The sequence below is a fragment of the Grammomys surdaster genome, unplaced genomic scaffold, assembly GCF_004785775.1.
Source record: "Grammomys surdaster isolate TR1022 unplaced genomic scaffold, NIH_TR_1.0 209, whole genome shotgun sequence".
NCBI lineage: Eukaryota > Metazoa > Chordata > Mammalia > Rodentia > Muridae > Grammomys > Grammomys surdaster.
The window spans coordinates 563,340-580,151 of record NW_021604654.1 but is presented as its reverse complement, the minus strand read 5'-3'; the positions used below and the strand labels follow the sequence as shown (position 1 = coordinate 580,151).

The 16,812-nt window shown below is 56.5% G+C and overlaps 1 protein-coding gene across 2 annotated transcripts in view; it reads left to right on the top strand.

Annotated features, from left to right (window-relative positions):
* Nucleotides 1-16,550, top strand: part of Map2k2 (mitogen-activated protein kinase kinase 2) — a 17,064-nt gene extending 514 nt beyond the window's left edge. Inside the window, exons 2-11 of one of the 2 annotated variants that reach the window (XM_028771614.1) lie at nucleotides 2,012-2,222; nucleotides 7,497-7,643; nucleotides 10,361-10,438; nucleotides 11,016-11,067; nucleotides 11,135-11,259; nucleotides 11,369-11,582; nucleotides 12,875-12,939; nucleotides 13,759-13,820; nucleotides 14,420-14,465; nucleotides 15,497-16,550. In XM_028771614.1, coding sequence (XP_028627447.1) covers nucleotides 2,012-2,222; nucleotides 7,497-7,643; nucleotides 10,361-10,438; nucleotides 11,016-11,067; nucleotides 11,135-11,259; nucleotides 11,369-11,582; nucleotides 12,875-12,939; nucleotides 13,759-13,820; nucleotides 14,420-14,465; nucleotides 15,497-15,607 — 1,111 coding nt within the window. In that variant the 3' untranslated portion in view covers nucleotides 15,608-16,550. The remainder of the gene's footprint in view (nucleotides 1-2,011; nucleotides 2,223-7,496; nucleotides 7,644-10,360; nucleotides 10,439-11,015; nucleotides 11,068-11,134; nucleotides 11,260-11,368; nucleotides 11,583-12,874; nucleotides 12,940-13,758; nucleotides 13,821-14,419; nucleotides 14,466-15,496) is intronic. The other variant, XM_028771615.1, reaches the window with a different exon arrangement.
* The last annotated feature ends 262 nt before the right edge of the window (nucleotides 16,551-16,812 follow it).

The following is a 16,812-nucleotide window of genomic DNA, read 5'->3' as shown; positions in this document are numbered from 1 at the left end:
GAGAGCCCGAGGCCTGTGAGCGCAGAGGGGCGGGGCCTGAGGTGAGACCCCGAGGTCTGTGAGCGCTGAGGGGCGGGGCCTGAGGTGAGAGCCCGAGGCCTGTGAGCACAGAGGGGCGGGGCCTGAGGTGAGAGCCCGAGGCCTGTGAGCGCAGAGGGGCGGGGCCTGAGGTGAGAGCCCGAAGCCTGTGAGCGCAGAGGGGCGGGGCCTGAGGTGAGAGCCCGAGGCCTGTGAGCGCAGAGGGGCGGGGCCTTGATGTGGTCGGGGAGTGGCCCTGCTGAGGCCGGGATGGGGGACTAGGTACGGAGTCTGAGAAGATAGCTCTGCGGGAAAATCTCTGCGGTTGAGGGGAAACTGAGGGGGCAGAGGAAGGGGAGGTAGAGAGAGGTACGCCCTGAGCTAAGTAAGGAGAGGGTCCTGAAAAGAGCCAGGGCAATTGGAGACCCAAGAAAGAAGGGGTTCTGAAGGTGGCCAGGACAGTCAGGGGCGCCGTGCGGCATTCCGGCGTGACGGTAGCTTAGGGCTGGGCCAGGCGAGTGGAGCACTTTAAGGCATGCCGTGTCTGGCCGAAGCCCGGGAGGCAAGGCTGCCCTTGCAGGGGCAGAGGGAAAGAACTGTCAAAGGAGCCAAGGGGATGTGAGGGCACTGCGGGGGAGAGCCTGGCATGGGCGGGGCATGGCGACCTGGTGGGAAGTGGACAGAGCCCTTGGAGGTGGGTGTGGGGGTAACTGACTCACTCTGGTGGGGTGGGATGAGGGGTCGAGGGGTGCAGTTGGGTACAAGGCATTTCTGGAAGAGGGTCAAGTCAGGACAGCTCATCAAATAAGGTTGGGTATAAGGGTTTTCTGGGAGGAGACGGGAAGGCTGGGCTTCCTGAGGTGGAAAGGGGTGTCCCAGGGGAGGATAGCAGACCAGGGAGGCTGGTGTCTGTCAGGAAAGCCTGGGCGAGCGCCCCTCTGTGGGACTGTCAGCGTGATGGAAGAACTTCGCACAGTGCCTCAGTCTGAGGGCAGCTGTTGAGGGCCGCAGAGTGCATAAAGACGGCCTGGCTCCTGTCCCAGGAAAGAATGGGGAAAAGTGTGGTGTGGGGGACCTGAGGCGTTGGGGGGAGTATCTAAGAAACTGGAGCCCATGGTGAAAAATGTCAGAGAAGGGGGTGTCGTGTCCTGAAGCTGGGCCTTGGAGGTTGCATGCTACTAGCCAAAGCGTATGGGTTAGAACCACCACTAGGAGCCGTGGGAGGGCTTAGGTGCTTCCCAGAAGCTGAAGACAAGAAGGAGGAACAGCCAGGAGGTGCTGAGCTGCTGCAGGGCTACTATGTACAGTACAGCCTGGGCTACTACGTACAATACAGCCTGGGCTCCCGTAAGGATGACTAGTAGATTCTCATGCTAGCGGGCTCACGCAATGTGTGCAAGCACGGCTTGTCTGAGGGCCTTACCTCCTTGGATGAAGGTAGAGGTGGCAACGGGTTTCTTCATTATAAAAGGCAAGCCCATGCAGCTGAGGCAGAGAGATCAGTAGTTCAAGCCAAACAAAGTATGCCCAGGAGTAGTCTGGGTAACTCTTAGACCCTGTCCTAAAGGAGAGACCCCCTGCCTGGAATCCCCCAGTGAGGGGCTGGATATGGGTGTGCCTAGTGTGTGGGTGGCTTCAGCTGTGATTAGCATAATCACACACACAATTAGATCCCAGGCATGGCTGCTGCCACTTTGGTCCCCTCCCTCTTAGGACTGGTTCTTGCCTCCAAAGCTACTCAAAATGCCCCCAGTAAAGACAAGATCCTGGCCTAGGCCTTGGTGCACCTGGCCTCTGCCCCTCCGCGTCTTCATGTAGTCTGGACATACTGCGGGTTCTCTGAGGCAGTTTGTCAGTTTGTCATGATTCCTCCATGCCTGGGGACCCAGCCTCTATCTAGTAGCATGTCCCTTTCCTACGTGATGAGGAAGGATCTTGGAGCACAGACATGGGGTTCAGGTCCTTGACTCATCCTCTGCTCTTGGTGCTGTAGGGCAAACCTGGTGGACCTCCAGAAGAAACTGGAAGAGCTGGACCTGGATGAACAGCAGAGGAAGCGGCTGGAGGCTTTCCTTACCCAGAAGGCTAAGGTCGGTGAGCTCAAGGACGATGACTTTGAGAGGATCTCAGAGCTGGGTGCTGGCAATGGCGGCGTGGTCACAAAGGCCCGGCATAGGCCATCAGGCCTCATCATGGCCAGAAAGGTGAGAAGGTCAGGGTGGGCATTTGTCCTGTCTTCTTCTTCTGTGGCTGGTCATATGATGCTGGGTCAGGGTCTTACTGTGAAGGCCTGGAATTCACCGAGATTCCTGCGTCTGCCGGATTCTCTGGCAGGGATGTGGGACACTGTTGAGTTCTAGCCTGGCGTGCACCAAATGCGCTTCCCATCCAAGACAAAACTCTGGCCAGGCTGGTCCGTGAGCCACTGATGACAAGCTAGAGAAAGGCCATGCATGTCTGTCACTCTGTGGTGATCTGCCAGGCCGGTCTTGGCTCAGTGAGCAGAGTGCTGGCCTGGCACACACAAAGCCCTGGGTTCCATACCCAGTACTATGTAAACCAGGCATGTAGTGTGTGCCAGTTGTCCCAGGAGGAACAAAAGTACAAAGTCATCCTCAGCTATATACTGAGTCCAAGGCCAGCCTGGGCTACCTGAGACTGAGCATGGAAAAAAAACCAAACAAACAATAAACCAAGTCCTTGGTCTCCAGAGAAGCAAGAGTGATGTGGGAATATGCACATAGCAGGGAGCTTGCCTCTGTCTGGAGTGGTGCTGGGGATCGATTCCCTGTATCAGCACTCTGGGCAGGCTCTGCTGAGAAAGAGCAGGCACCTGCGATGGTGGGTTTGCCCAGTAGTTGGTAAGTGGTCAGGGAAGACAGGCTTGCTGAAGCCTTAGGAGTCCTGAAGGCTACCTGGCAGCAGTGTTAGGGCTTTCTACCTTCTGCCGATTGGATGAGGCCACCCTGTCAGAGTGGTCACCTGCTTTTCTTTGATTTGAAAGCTTACTGCTTTGCAGGTTCCCATTCCAGCCACAAGGAGGGTGGTATATGTGGGCTCCAGGAGGCCCACGTGTGTGCATACAGGACGCTGGTGTGTGTGCACGCTGGGCAGCAGTGATCCGGCAAGTAGATGAAGATCCCCAACCTGCAGGATTCCAGCCAGCTGAATGGACCCTGCCTGCCTGCTGGCTTTTTCCCCTTAATGCCAAGAGTCCCCTCAATATGAAATAAGGACACTGTCAATGGTGACACCTGCACCTCAGGGTGCTGATGTGTCGACACCCCTGACCTTTCTTGAAGTCTCTAGTCGGCCGTTGAGCAAGGGGAGCCACCTCATCCCCGCCCAGAGTCTTCTGCTGGCCCTGAAGATTCCAGCCTTGGCGTCCTGGAATCTCTACCCACCTCATGCAGAACGCTTCTGTGACATTCAGAGGGCAGAAAGGGGACCCGAGTCACCCAGGATCTCCCTCTCATCTTCCAGGCAGCTGAGACATGCTGGCTGCAACAGAGGAGGCGATTGTGTGGGACCTGAGCCTCAGCACAAGTCTGATGGAGTATGAGCACTCCTGATGGAGTGACACTGAGAGTTGTATATGCCCTGCTCTGCCACGTGTGAGTGATTGTCTGCAGCAGTGGACAGACAGGATAGGAGGCCCAGCGTGTCCACTCCCTTTTTTGCTTTTTGTGACTGGTCCAACCTCTAGTGACATCTTTGACCCTCACTCCCAGGCCCCTTGGCTTGAGCCTGGCATGGTCAGCAGAACTTGTGTGGGGCTGTAGCACACCTGGGCTAGAAGCTGGGTCTCTACAGCAAGTAGTGTTTTTGCCCAAAGCTTGTGCAGCCTGAAGGCCACACCTCCGTGCCAACTTCTCCCTGACAAGGGCACCGTGCACAGAACTGCTTACCTGTGTGTGATTGTTGGAAACTAGTGACAGGCTGACAGCACAGTGAGAGCAAGGATGCAGCTGGATTAGGATTACACGCTCTGGGATACATCTGTGCCCTCTGGCCCAGGCTCTGGACAGGTTGCCATGGTGTTTGTCAGAGGCAGAGTCTTCAGAGCCTGTTGTGGTATCTTCCAGCCTTTGCACCCCATGTCAACATCTCCCTGATAGAGGAGGATGGTCCTGCTCACAGGCTGGCTCCACTAGCAGCAGTGGACACACAGAGACCTGCAGTCAGGTCCATGCAAGGGTCAGTCCAGGTGTCTCACACAGATCCAAGTGTCCAGGACCTGTACAAGGTGACCACCATGCTTAGACTGCTGGAGACAGAAGTGGGCCAAGAGACCGGAGCCACACACTGCCAACCAAGTGGCCCTCAGCTGCTAGTCTGCACCCTGCAGGAGTAAGGAAGTAGCAGAGAAGTTTCTGGATGAGGCAGATAAGTGTCGGCCTAGTGAGTCCCTCCTCCAGGCTCAGCATGGAAAGAGACATCCATCCCCGTTGCCCTGGCTGGCTCCCTGGTGCGCTCCAGGCTCCCAGGGGTCCAGCACACTGACACGTTCGCTTACTGCCCACACTTGCCTGTGACTTGCCCAAGGTTTTCAGAGCAGACCTGGACCCCCACATGCCTGGTTATGTGGGGACCAGGGAATGCAGTTCGACCATACGGGCCCATGTCCAAACAGAGTTCCTGGCAGGAGGCAGGAGAGGTGTGCTCTTGTCACAGTTGTGAAGTCTGTGGAGCACGGGGGGCCCAGGCACAGAAGGTAGGTTCAAGCCAGTCTGGGCTACTGTGCTAGGGCTGTTTGAGCATTTGGGGTTTTAGAATGTGTGTGGCTCTCATGTGACAGACACTCAACCTTTGTGTGGAAATATTGTTTCTATTGTGTGAGGCAAGATCTCTTTTGAAACAGAGTCTTATTAGATAGCCATGGTTATCCTAGAACTCACTCTGTAGACCAGGCTGGCCTCACACTCACAGAGATTCTCCTGCCCTGAGTCTTGAGTGCTGGGATAAATGTGTGCCACTGCGTCACACAGAAACGACCTTCCTCTGTTGTTCTGCCGGCCTGGACCTCCTAATCCCCCTGCCTCAGTCTCCTTAGGGTGCTCATCAGATGTGGGTCTCCAGTCTGGGCTCTGTTTTGTGGTTTTTACTTTTGTACACATTTTAAGATTTGTTTTTTAATGTATGTGAGTGCTTTATCTGTATCTATCCCTGCAGGCCAGAAGAGGGCCTTGGATCCCAGTATAGATGGTTGTGAGCTACCATGTGGGTGCTGGGGATTGAACTCGGGACCTTTGGCAGAGCAGCCAGTGCTCTTAACCACTGAGGCATCTCTCCAGTCTATGATTTGAGTTTTTAAAAAAAATAAAGTGTGTCTATGGGTGCCCAGGGGCGAGAAGTGCTTTAAAAAGTGTGTCTGTGGGTGCCCAGGGGCGAGAAGTGCTGGCTCCGCAGGTGGAGCTCCAGATGGTTGTGAGCAGCACGTTTGGGACCAGAAACATTCTCTGGTCCCTGAAAGTGCTGCAAGTGCTCGTAACTCCTGAGCCAGCTCCGCAGCCTGCTCTGTGGCTTTGAGGGCAAGAGTACCTAGATGGTTGGTTTCCAATGAAATGGTGCCTGTGGACAGCAGGCACTGCCTGCCTGCCTATTCGGAAGAGTCCCCAGATGCAGTACTTCTGCACCAGACTGAAGTGGAAACTTAGGGTTCTTTGGAAAGTCGGTTGTGTCGGATGGTGTTTTGCTGGGCAAACACATGAAGGGGTGTTGTCCTGAAGCAGGCACAGGTGTGAAAGGCTGAGGCGGGGTCATGAAGGGACAGTTTGTTGAAGCAGACAAAAGAGAAACATGGCAGAGTTGCTCCGTTTGTCAGGACTCAGAGAGAAGCGCACCAAAACCTTCAGGTGGGGTGCACGGCTTCCTGCTGCTTCCTTGGACTTGGGCAGCAGAGTGACATCAGCTGAGACAGACTGACGCACTGAGGCAAGACTCATGGGCGATACGTGATGTTTGGAGGGAGTAGGACCCAACGGATTAGGAGAGGGCTTGTTGGTAGAGCGAGCTGTGCAGTGGTGGTCTCTGTGCAGTGGTCGTCTCGTATCTTCACTGCTCTTCACTTCCGAGAGAGGCACAGCCGAGAACGTCTCCTGGTCCCTGCTGCTGACTCATGCTGAGACTGAGGCCTGGCTGACTGCTAAGTTAGGCCAGCACTGCTGATTCGTGCTTGCTGCTCTACCGACCGGGACTGCTGGTGTACTGTGAACTGTGAATGGACCAAGCTGCTGCTGACCTGTGATCCAGACTGTCGATTTCCTGACAACATGCGGGATTGCTTCAAAGAACCTTTCAAACAGGTCCACTTCTCCTATATCCTCTTTCCCACTGCCTCTCGTGGGTGGTGGGCTAGCAGGGATGTTAGCGCATCATTACAAGTAGGCTTTGAAAGAATAAAAGTTACACCAGACTCTTTGTGGTGTGAGAGCCAGTGTGTGACCTGGGGAAGAAGACACATGACACATGGGATGTGTCCTCGGCCTGCTGGGAACCTTGTCCAGGACCAGCAGGATTGAAAACTGACGGCAGGGTCGGGGCTGGATCTTTGCAGGACCACAAGGCTACAGGAACACTTCCTAAGCCTGTTGCCTGTCCTGAGCCCAGCCGGCTCCTTCATGCCCCAGTACTCGCCCTGGGTGGCTCTGTGTCCTTTTTGTGGAAAGGCCTCCAGCCTGCCCTGACCACCCTTCCTGCTCAGCAGTTACACCAGGACCCCTAGCTGTGGTTTCTGTGTAGGCCCCTAGCAGGGGTTTCCACCTCAGACCCCTGCCTTGCCCATGCAGAGAGCACCTCTGTCTCCAGGCTGCCCACGTGCCCATGGGCTACAGCAGAGTAGCAGTGGGCCTCGTTTCGTTTTTCCTGGTGCTGGCTGTGAACCTGGCCTCTCTTGCAGGCTCTACCCATGCCTCCTGCAGAGCTCCAGCAGTCTCTGGGGGTGACATCTGGTCTCACCTGGTAGGTCTAGAGGCATGGCTCTGCTCTACGGCCTCCACAGGCCTGGCCACAGCTGCTCCCCGTGGGGCGCCAGGTTCCGGGCTTGTGGGTTCTGGTTGCTCTCTCACAGTGCCTCCTCTGTGTGGCCTTCTCTCTGAAAGGATAGTGAGTGGAGGGTGACACTGCTCGGGCAGAGCTTAGAGTAGTCCTGAGTGGCCACCAAGGACTTGTGTGGGAATGGTGGTCCTGGAGGAAGGGTCTGGGGTGCTGATGCTGCCTGAGTGCATTGAATAGCTTGATGTGTCTTTTCCCCCCAGAATAGAATAGTTACATTCCTCTTTGAAAATCTTCATTTTTAAACCAGTTTTACTGAAAAAGTGAAAACATTGCATCACCATGCTCTGTCACACTAGCCATCTCTGTCACCCACAGATCCACTGTCTGGGGCTTCCCATCTCTTGGGGATATGCCCAGGACTGGGTCTGTGGCGCCTGCTGGCCATGTGCCCGTCCTCTTGAGCAGCCTCTTCCTTCCTGTAGCTGATCCACCTGGAGATCAAGCCAGCCGTCCGCAACCAGATCATCCGGGAGCTGCAGGTGCTGCACCAGTGCAACTCCCCCTACATCGTGGGTTTCTACGGGGCCTTCTACAGTGACGGCGAGATCAGCATCTGCATGGAGCACATGGTGAGGCCCGCTCCTGCTCCGTCCCTCCTCATCCATGGCACCCGGCCAGCCGGCTGCAGCTGTGTGGACCAGTGGTGTGTGCCGTGCATCTGGGGCCCACAGTAAGCATGTGCCCACTGTGGGCTGTGGCCTCCTGTTCGCTGCTGTTGCTAAGCTCTGAGCCGGAGGGATGCAGCCAGGCCCGTGGGCCCCCAACTTCAGATACGAGCTGCACACCTCGCTCTCTAGATAACAGTCTGGGTCTCCAGAGTTGGGCAGGATGGAGAATTTGGGCCAAAAAGAGACCCCAACCTGCTGAGCCAGGTGCAAGAACCCTGCAACTCTCCAGAAGGCTTGGCAGCTGCTGTGGTCCTCAACTGTGCTTTGCCAGTATACTGAGCTGCAGACCATTTGGGTATGGGAAGCAGGAAATGCATTTGAGAAAGATGCACATGGTGAGGGCCTCCTCACACCAAGCTGTGGTCCTGCCTCTCCCTCGAGCCTACTGTACTTGCCTCAGGGATAAGTAGACACTGAGTGTATGGCTCCCTCCAGTCCCTTCATAGGTGTGTGACCATTGGGTCACAAGCCTCCTGGTCGCTGCAGACAGGGGACTCTGGTCTGAGGTACATGACTCTCATTGCCAGAGTAGCTAGGGGCTGAGCTACAAGAGACATGGGAGTCCTTTATGGCTAACTGTGCTGGGACAGGAAGTTCCCAGAGGCAACGGGATTGCCTTCAATTTGAGGCCAGCTTGAGCTACCTAGCAAGGCTCTATGTCAAGACAAAACTGAGCCAGGCAATGGCACGTGTCCACCATCCTCTCATCTGTCTCAGTAACAAGAAAAAGATGGCCACTCTGTCCTGCTGGCTGGTGCAGTCTGGGTTTAAGTCATAGGCTACCTGGTATGGGCTTGTCCTGGGAGGAAGGCTTACCCTTGGGGGTGGGGAGTTGGGTGTCCTTTTAGCTGGTCCTACCCCTGGTCCACTTTCAGTTTCCTGTAGAGGATGACAAAGAAACAGGAGTGTGTTTGACTCCAGAGTGACCACACCGTCAGCACTGCCCCCAGTCTTAGGGTTCTGCAGATCTTGGGTTCAGGCAGCAGTGGCCTCTCTTCTCTTGCTATTATTGGCTTATGTTAGGCAGCCCCTATCCCCTCACCCCGCCCGAGAACCTGTCACTCAAGAGCAAGAAGATGCAGTGGTTGCCAGTTGGTGCAGCTTTGTTGGGCCACACTCAACAAGACTCAGAAATGCAAGATGACACCCAGGCCATAGCTGTGTCTATGCCTGCGGCCTGCCCTGGGCTAATAGGAACTCTAGTCTCTGTCTTAAAGCTTGTGTGCACAGGGCCTTGTCACTGATCTGGAATGTTCCAGTCCCCAGCTTGTAAAAAGGCTCCTGGGGGACAGAACTGCTCAGCCTACATCTGTAAGCCAAGGAGAAGAGGAGAGAGAAGCTGGGGCCCTGCTGTCCTCATCCACCCTCTTGAGGCCCTACCCGCTGCCTACTGCCACACTCAGGCCCAGTTAGCACAGAAAGGAAGAAGCGCTGCTGGGTGTCCTTAAGTGAGGACACTGTTAGGAGCCTGCTGGCGTCACACTGTCCTTCGCAGGGTGCCCATGGCAGGGTGAGCAGGAGGTTCCAGGGGCTCAGCCTGGCTGGCTGTGTCTGGATCTCCATAAGAACATGTGTTGATGCTCTCTGGGTAGTGAGCAGTTTCTAGGGCGCTGGAGGCGTGTGCAGGGACTGGCCTGGCCAGCAGCACCTCAGTGCTCCATTTTGCCCTGGGACACTATGACCTGGCTAAGATCACCCAGGATCAACTCAGGAGAGGACCCCACCAGAAACTCAGCCAAATCTGAGATGCCTGTTGCTGTCCCACCCAGGAACTCCTGGGGTGGAGTTGGGGGAGGCCAGGCAGACTGCTCAGCATCCTGCAGGCTCCAGTGTGACCTAAGAGAAGTAATGACCTTGCTGTCCTTCCCTAGTGCCCAGCCAGTGTTCCCTCCAGTCTCTGTCCATAAGAACAAAACATAGAGCTGGACCATGGTAGTGCATGCCTTTAACCCAGCACTTGGGAGGCAGACAGAGGCAATGGATCACTGGTTTCAAGGCTAGCCTGCTCTACAAAGCAAGTTCCAGGACAGCCAGTGCTACACAGTGAAACCCTGTCTCTAATAACCAAGGAAGGGGCAGAGGGGAATAAAACACAGGATTCCAGTGACCTTAACTCCTGAGGTCCTGCTTTCTGTCAGGTCAGAAAGCTACGCAGGTGTCACTGGCAGTGACTGCCTAGTCTCCTAGTCTCCAGGAGATGACTGGCCCAGCTGGTGTCAGGACAGTATTTCCTCATCTGTCAAGTAGAATCAGGACCACACCCTAGGTGAACCAGGGTGGTGACCTGTGGGCCACCTCATGCCCTTCTGTGGAGTACAAGCCCTTGGGCTTCAGGTCTGGTCCTCAGCCTACCCCAGGAGAACTAACTGTGAGCCAGTCCTGTCTGGTCCTGCTCAAGGACCTCCTGTGTTGCTCCTTTTCCTCAGAGTCCTTGGTGGGAGGAGCTGGCTCTTGACAGGCTCTGTCACTTGGGCTCAGCTCCGCAGCCTCCCATTCCACACAGTGCTTAGGAACCAGGAGAGCAAGGGCGGCTGGAGGCTGACAGCTTGGCCTGCCTGAGGTTTGGGTTGGGCTTCTTGACAAAGCCAGCTGCCAGCTGCTGTCATCTCTGCATGCAGGACGGTGGCTCACTGGACCAGGTACTGAAGGAGGCCAAGCGGATTCCTGAGGATATCTTGGGGAAGGTCAGCATTGCGGTAAGTTTGTTGGCTGCTGCTCCTTCTTGGGAGATTAAGCAAATCACGTCCCCATCCACTTGAGGTCCTGTGCCGGTCCCACCATGGCCTGTGGTCTGTGAGCACTGCTTCCTTCCCTGTGTAAAATGACTGTAGTGGGGCTGGACATGGTGGTGTGTGTACCCACCCAGCACCCAGGAGATGGACATGGTGGTGTGTGCACCTACCCAGCACCCAGGAGACGGACAGGTTGGTCTCTTGAGTTCAAGACTAGCCTGGTCTGCACAGTGAGTTGTGGGTGAGCTAGGGCAGTATACTGAGATCCTGTCTTAAAGGAGGAAATAAAACATTCCAGGTGCAGTAGCACATGCCTGTCAGCTCAGCAGCTGGGGCGAGGCAGCTTGGGATGGCAGTGAGTTTGAGGCGGCTCTCACTTTGAAACACAGTGACCATGTGCTTGCTGCAGGTTTCTGTGTGGGACTTGGGGACGTATATGTCACATGCCTGCCGTGGCACTACCCTGTGTCTGGGGAGGCTCATCACAGCCTAGCCCTGCTGCCCTGGACACACAGGCTACCCAGCTCTGACTTCCCTATAGGTGCTCCGGGGCCTGGCATACCTCCGAGAGAAGCATCAGATCATGCATAGAGGTAAGCGGGCTCAGGCTGGTGTGGGTGGGACGCGACGGGTGCAGCCTCACCCCGGCACTGTCTGCAGATGTGAAGCCCTCCAACATTCTGGTGAACTCTCGTGGGGAGATTAAGCTGTGTGACTTCGGGGTGAGCGGCCAGCTGATCGACTCCATGGCCAACTCATTTGTAGGGACACGCTCCTACATGTCTGTGAGTATCCTCGCCCTCTGAACACACGTCCTCAGTGGGCTCTGTCTGTGCTTGTGTGTGGCCCTATGCTGTTTGCTACTAACCCCAGCTGTGTTCTGTTCTTTGACAGCCAGAGCGGCTGCAGGGCACCCACTACTCTGTGCAGTCGGACATCTGGAGCATGGGGCTGTCCCTGGTGGAGCTAGCCATCGGGAGGTACCCCATCCCCCCACCTGATGCCAAGGAACTAGAGACCAGCTTTGGCTGGCCTGTGGTGGATGGGGCAGATGGAGAGCCCCATAGTGTCTCACCACGGCCCAGGCCCCCTGGACGCCCCATCAGTGGTATGGGACATTACAGCTAGCTGGAGAGGGACGGGTCGGGGAATCAGCTGCAGGGATGGCCCTGTCTCTGCCAGCTCTCCCCTGGACAGGGCTTGCTGTGGTCAGCAGTCCTCAGATGGTCCTAGGCTTGCACCTGTTGCTGCCAGCTGCAAGGCCCCGAAACTCCACTCTAGGTCAGGCCATGGCCGGCTGCTGGGTTTCCCGGGCTCTTCCACGGGAAAATGTGTAAATAGGGGTTGGGTACGAAGGGGACCAGCCACAGCCTGCACCCTGCACATCTGTAGCCTGCCGTCCAGGAAGCCTCAGATGCAGGTAACCTGGTGACATCCCTGGGGCCTTGGCAGCACAGGAAGTGCAGAATGGAGGGGAACTAGTGTTCAGGGGACCTGGGGAGACAATCCAACCCTTGGAGTGGCTGCCTTCGCCACCGAGGGTCAGGGACAGGGTCCTGGTATGGGACAGAGCCCCTAGACTCTATAAGTGCAGACACAACATAAACACTGCCTTTTGCCTCATGGAAGCCCTGTAGTCCACTGGTCAGCACATCCCAGACGAGAGTGTCTGTGACCTCTGTCTGGTTCTTGAACATTCAGCCACTCCTAAAGGAGTCCTGTCCCATCCACGGGTGCTGTCACCTGCTCTGCTCCCCAGCCCCACACCCTGAATGCACGCGTGCGCGCGCACACACACATACGCACATGCACACACCTTTCTCCTGCTCTGGACATTTCCTGACCTGGAGTCCACACTGTGTAACTTTGTGTCTGGGTCTCACCAGGTACCATGTCTTGGAGGTCCCTGCCTGTGGCTGGGCTCATTCCCTGTGTATCTCAGTGCATGGTGTGCGCCTCCCATGCCTTTAAAGAGCAGAGAGCCCTCCCCACCCTGTGCCCCACTAGGGCTGCTCACCCTGGCACCAGCTCTCAGGACATGGTCCTCAGATGGCCGCACTCCTTTGGCAAGCTGTGGTGGTGACACCAGGCCAGCTCACTGGCTACTGCCTTTCTTGCCTAAGTCCCAAAGCAGCCCATGACAAGATGAGCAACTGGCACAGCTCAGCTGCTGGCCACCAGGACCTTGGGCAGGGGTCGTCCTCCACCTGTTCCAGTTCCCCAGCAGCTGCTCTGTGAGGTCACATTGGTGTCCCTGCTGAGTTGCCAGTCCCCTCCCCAACCTGCAAAGCATCCTCCAGCCTGTGAGAGTGCAGAAGTGAGTCCTAGCAGAAGGACCAGGGTCCCCTCTAAGATCTGTGTCCCCACTCATAGTCCATGTGTTTCTGTACTATCTCATAGGTCATGGGATGGATAGCCGACCAGCCATGGCCATCTTTGAACTGCTGGACTACATAGTGAACGAGGTGTGTGCCCTTGGCCTTCAGGTACTTCTCTCAGGGAGCCGTCCAGCCCACCCTGGGTATTTCCTGGGGGAGGGGCTGCTGCAGGCTGCTCCTCTGCCGTCCCCATTCAGGAGAAAGCCATGTGGCATCTTCATCATGCTTGTGACCCACGCTTCTCAACAGCTCAGGCAGGAAGCTTGAGTTGAGGTCAGTGTGGGCCAGCCTAGGCTAGGATTGTGGCTGGCTCCAGCCTGGGCTAGTACTGTGGCTGGCTCCATAGGACGAGGGCTGAAGGCATGTGAGTGCTCCTGCCTAGAATCCTCCAGTGAGATGAGGGCTAGGTCATGTCCACAGGCACAGAAGGTGGCTCCTAGGGCAGACTTAATTCCCGCCTGTACCCTTGTGTCAGAGGCTGAGGCAGGACTGCCTTGAGATGAGTCACAAAGTAACTTCTAAAACAGTCTTAGCTACAGTGTGAGACCCTGACCCAAAAGCAGCCAGAAGCAGAACAACAACCAATCCCAGCAGGTCTCCAGAAGGAAGCCAAGGTCACGTGTGAGTGTGCATGGCTGTGCCCAGGCTGGAGAACACTGGCAGAAGATGGCCTTTGTGGCCTGGGACAGGGCTGCCACTGTTTGTGGCATTGACACTCCAGCTCAGCCAGCACTTCTCCCAGGAAGTCCTGGAGCCACTGTCACAGGAAGGGCTCTGCCCTGTACCACAGGCGTCCCCACCCACTTGATAGTGTTGGCAAAAGCTGAACTGGAGGCGCCCGGCCAATTGACGGGGTGACCAGCAATTCCTGCAGCCACCTAAGTGGTCCCTCCCTGTCCTCCACAGCCACCTCCCAAGCTGCCGAGTCGAGTGTTCAGCTCAGACTTCCAGGAGTTTGTGAATAAATGGTGAGATGGGCCCATGGGATGGGTGGGGCAGCCCCACACTCTAGCTCTGGGTTCCCGAACCACCGTGTGCAGTCAGAGGTCAAAGTATCCCCCAGAATCACACAGCTGGGTGCTATCACCTGCTGACTGAGGGTCCATGCATGGCCGAGCTGTGTCCCGAGCTCCCACCCAGTGGACATGGGGTGCGAGGTAGCTGAGCTGATGGACTCCCCAGCCCCTTGACGGATAGTCACTTGCTGTGTGGTGCTTCTGGAGCATGGGGCCAGGAGGCAGGCCATGTGTATGTCCCAGAAGGCACCATCTGTGCATGGTAGTGAGGTGTAGCCCCTTGTATCAGCCTCCCACCAGGGTCTTCTCCATGAGATGGACAATCTCCCTTTTAGTTCATTAATTCACTAAGAATTTAGCAGTTTAGTTGTGAGGGTACAGGGCCTAGAGGTGCACTCCTGACATCCCAGCATTCTGGAGTGAGTTCAAGGTCAGCCTGGGATACAGAAGACCCTGTCACCCAAAATGTAAAAACTGAAATGCTCCTGGTGAGCACTCCAGCCGCTCCTGAGCCCGGCTCCCCAGTGACCTCTGTGTCTTCTCCTCCCCAGTCTCATTAAGAACCCCGCAGAGCGCGCAGATCTGAAGCTACTCATGGTGAGTGCGGGGTCTCCCGGGCCAGGGTCTGGGCTGCGAGCATGCGCGCACGACCAGAGTCTTGGCCATATGGTGCCAGAAGTGGGGCAGAGGTGAGAGTGCTTCACTGCCGCCTCTGGGTCCTCCACAGCCACCAAGGGCTCAGGCCACCTGTGAGGCTGGGGATTGTGTGACATGAAACACTTGTAGGCCTGTACCCTGAAAGCCCTCCACCCACAAGGTGGGACCAGCAGAGCCCAGAGACTTATGGGCAGGCCTTAGCACCCCACCCCCCACCCCTTCCTGGACAGACCTAATCTGGTTTAAGCACCATCTGTCTACTTTTTAGGTCCCTAAGAAAGCAAGCTGTGCTAGGCACAGATGTGTGCACCCCTGCTTCACCGCAGAGGCCCAGGGACACAGGTGCCTCCTAGCTGAGTGCAGTAGTGCCTGCCGCCATGCCAGTACTCAGGAGGTCAGCCTAGGCACACACCCATCTTCCCAGCACTCTGGGCACTGAGGCAAGAAGGTCAAAATTTTGAGGCCAGCCTTGGCTACGTGAGCAGTGCCTCAGAGGACCAGAAGCAGCTGGGTGGTGCTCTTGCACACCTTCAGTCCCAGCCCTCGGGAAGAAGGCAGCGCCAGGTGGATCTCTGTGCCTTGGTAGTGAGATGTGACGTCTTGTGAGTTGGAGGCCAGCCTGGTCTACAAAGTGAGTGCCAGGACAGCCAGGGCTACACAGAGAAACCCTGTCGAAAAGGAAAACAAAACAACCTAGACACCCAAGATAGAGGAATGGGGCGGGGGCCTTGCGCCCTGTGACCCAGCCATGGCCTCCTAAGTCTCCCCTGCCGAGGAGTCCGCAGTGGGGTCCTAGGCCTCAGCCTCCCCTCCCTTGAAGATCCTGCCCCAGGCTGGCACAGTCACAGTCTGGTGACTTTTAACTGTTCTGAAAGGAGTCTGGCCTGGGCATCCCTGGATGGATCAGAGAATGCCAGGCCACCCGAGCAGACCTGGGCCTCAGGCTGTGACTGATGCCCTGCATCTTTCAGAACCACGCCTTCATCAAGCGCTCTGAAGGGGAGGAAGTGGACTTCGCTGGCTGGCTGTGCAGAACCCTGCGGCTGAAGCAGCCCAGCACACCCACGCGTACTACAGTGTGACAGCCATCACCGAGCAGTCTGTGTCCTTGTCCCTGTCGGCACAGTGGCCACCTCTGGGGACAGTGATGCTGTGTGTTGTGGCAGGGGACCTGTGCCCATGCATTTGAAAAACCAAACAAAGTGGAGAACGAGAAAGAAAGAAAGCTGCCACTGTGCTCCTGGCCCCTTGTGTCACCTCCCTCCGCAGGTGGAAGAAGGGCCGGCCAAGGGACGAGGGAGCCGTGTCCCTCCTCATCTCCCTCCACAGGCAGCCCCTGCAATGCACATGCAGCCTCTTTCCTGAGGGTGGGGGTGAGTGGGAGCAGGGGACCCCTCTGGGCTCCTGTGGGCTCCAGAGAGCATAGCTGAGTCAGCATAGTTCAAAGGAAGCGGCCTGCTGCCCTCCCGGAAGAGACCCCAGTGGATCTGGGTCATGAGACTAGATAAGAGTTTCCCCACAGCCTGCAGCAACCCCACCAGGGTCCCACCCGGTCCACCCTGACAGAGCCGGTCTCGGCCATCGGCCTTCTGTCCCGCAGCCTAAAGAGGCATGTGGGCTAACACTGAGATCACACCAATGCAGACCTGGGACCCCTCTCAGGGATGACAAAAGTATTCCTTTTTCAGCTGTCCCAAGAGTGCCACCACGTGGGACTGCACGTGCTCCAGCTAGGTGGTCCAAGCAGGTGCTGTCTACTCACTGCTGGGTGCTCCTGCATGCATGTACAGGGGCACTGTTGCCTTCCCTAAAGACAATCCCCTACTGCCTAGGGCTGCCTAGGAAGCGCCCAGTGTGGTGGGGGAGGGGAATGCCTACTCTCCACCTCTGCCCTGAGCTGGGGTCCATCCCTCACACCTCCAAATACTGAGAAGGCTGAGTCAGGAAAATGGCAGGTTTTAGGCCACCCTGGGCTACCTAGTGAGAATGTCTCCCATCATAGGAATGGTGCAATCACATGTTGGACTTTGTGTGTGTTTGCCTTTTTTGTTTGGTTTTTGAGTCAGGGGCTCTGTAGCCCTGGCCATCCTGTTACTCGCTCTGTAGAACAGGCTGGCCTCGAACTCAAGAGATCCACCTGCCTCTGTTAATCTTTTTTTTTTTTTTGAGACTGGGACCCCAGTAGCCTAGGTTGGCCTATGACCAATTAATTCTCCCTCTCTCTCTCCGGTGCTGGGGATGGACCCAGGGCCCCCAGCCGTTCTCACTCACAGGCAGGGTCAGGGGC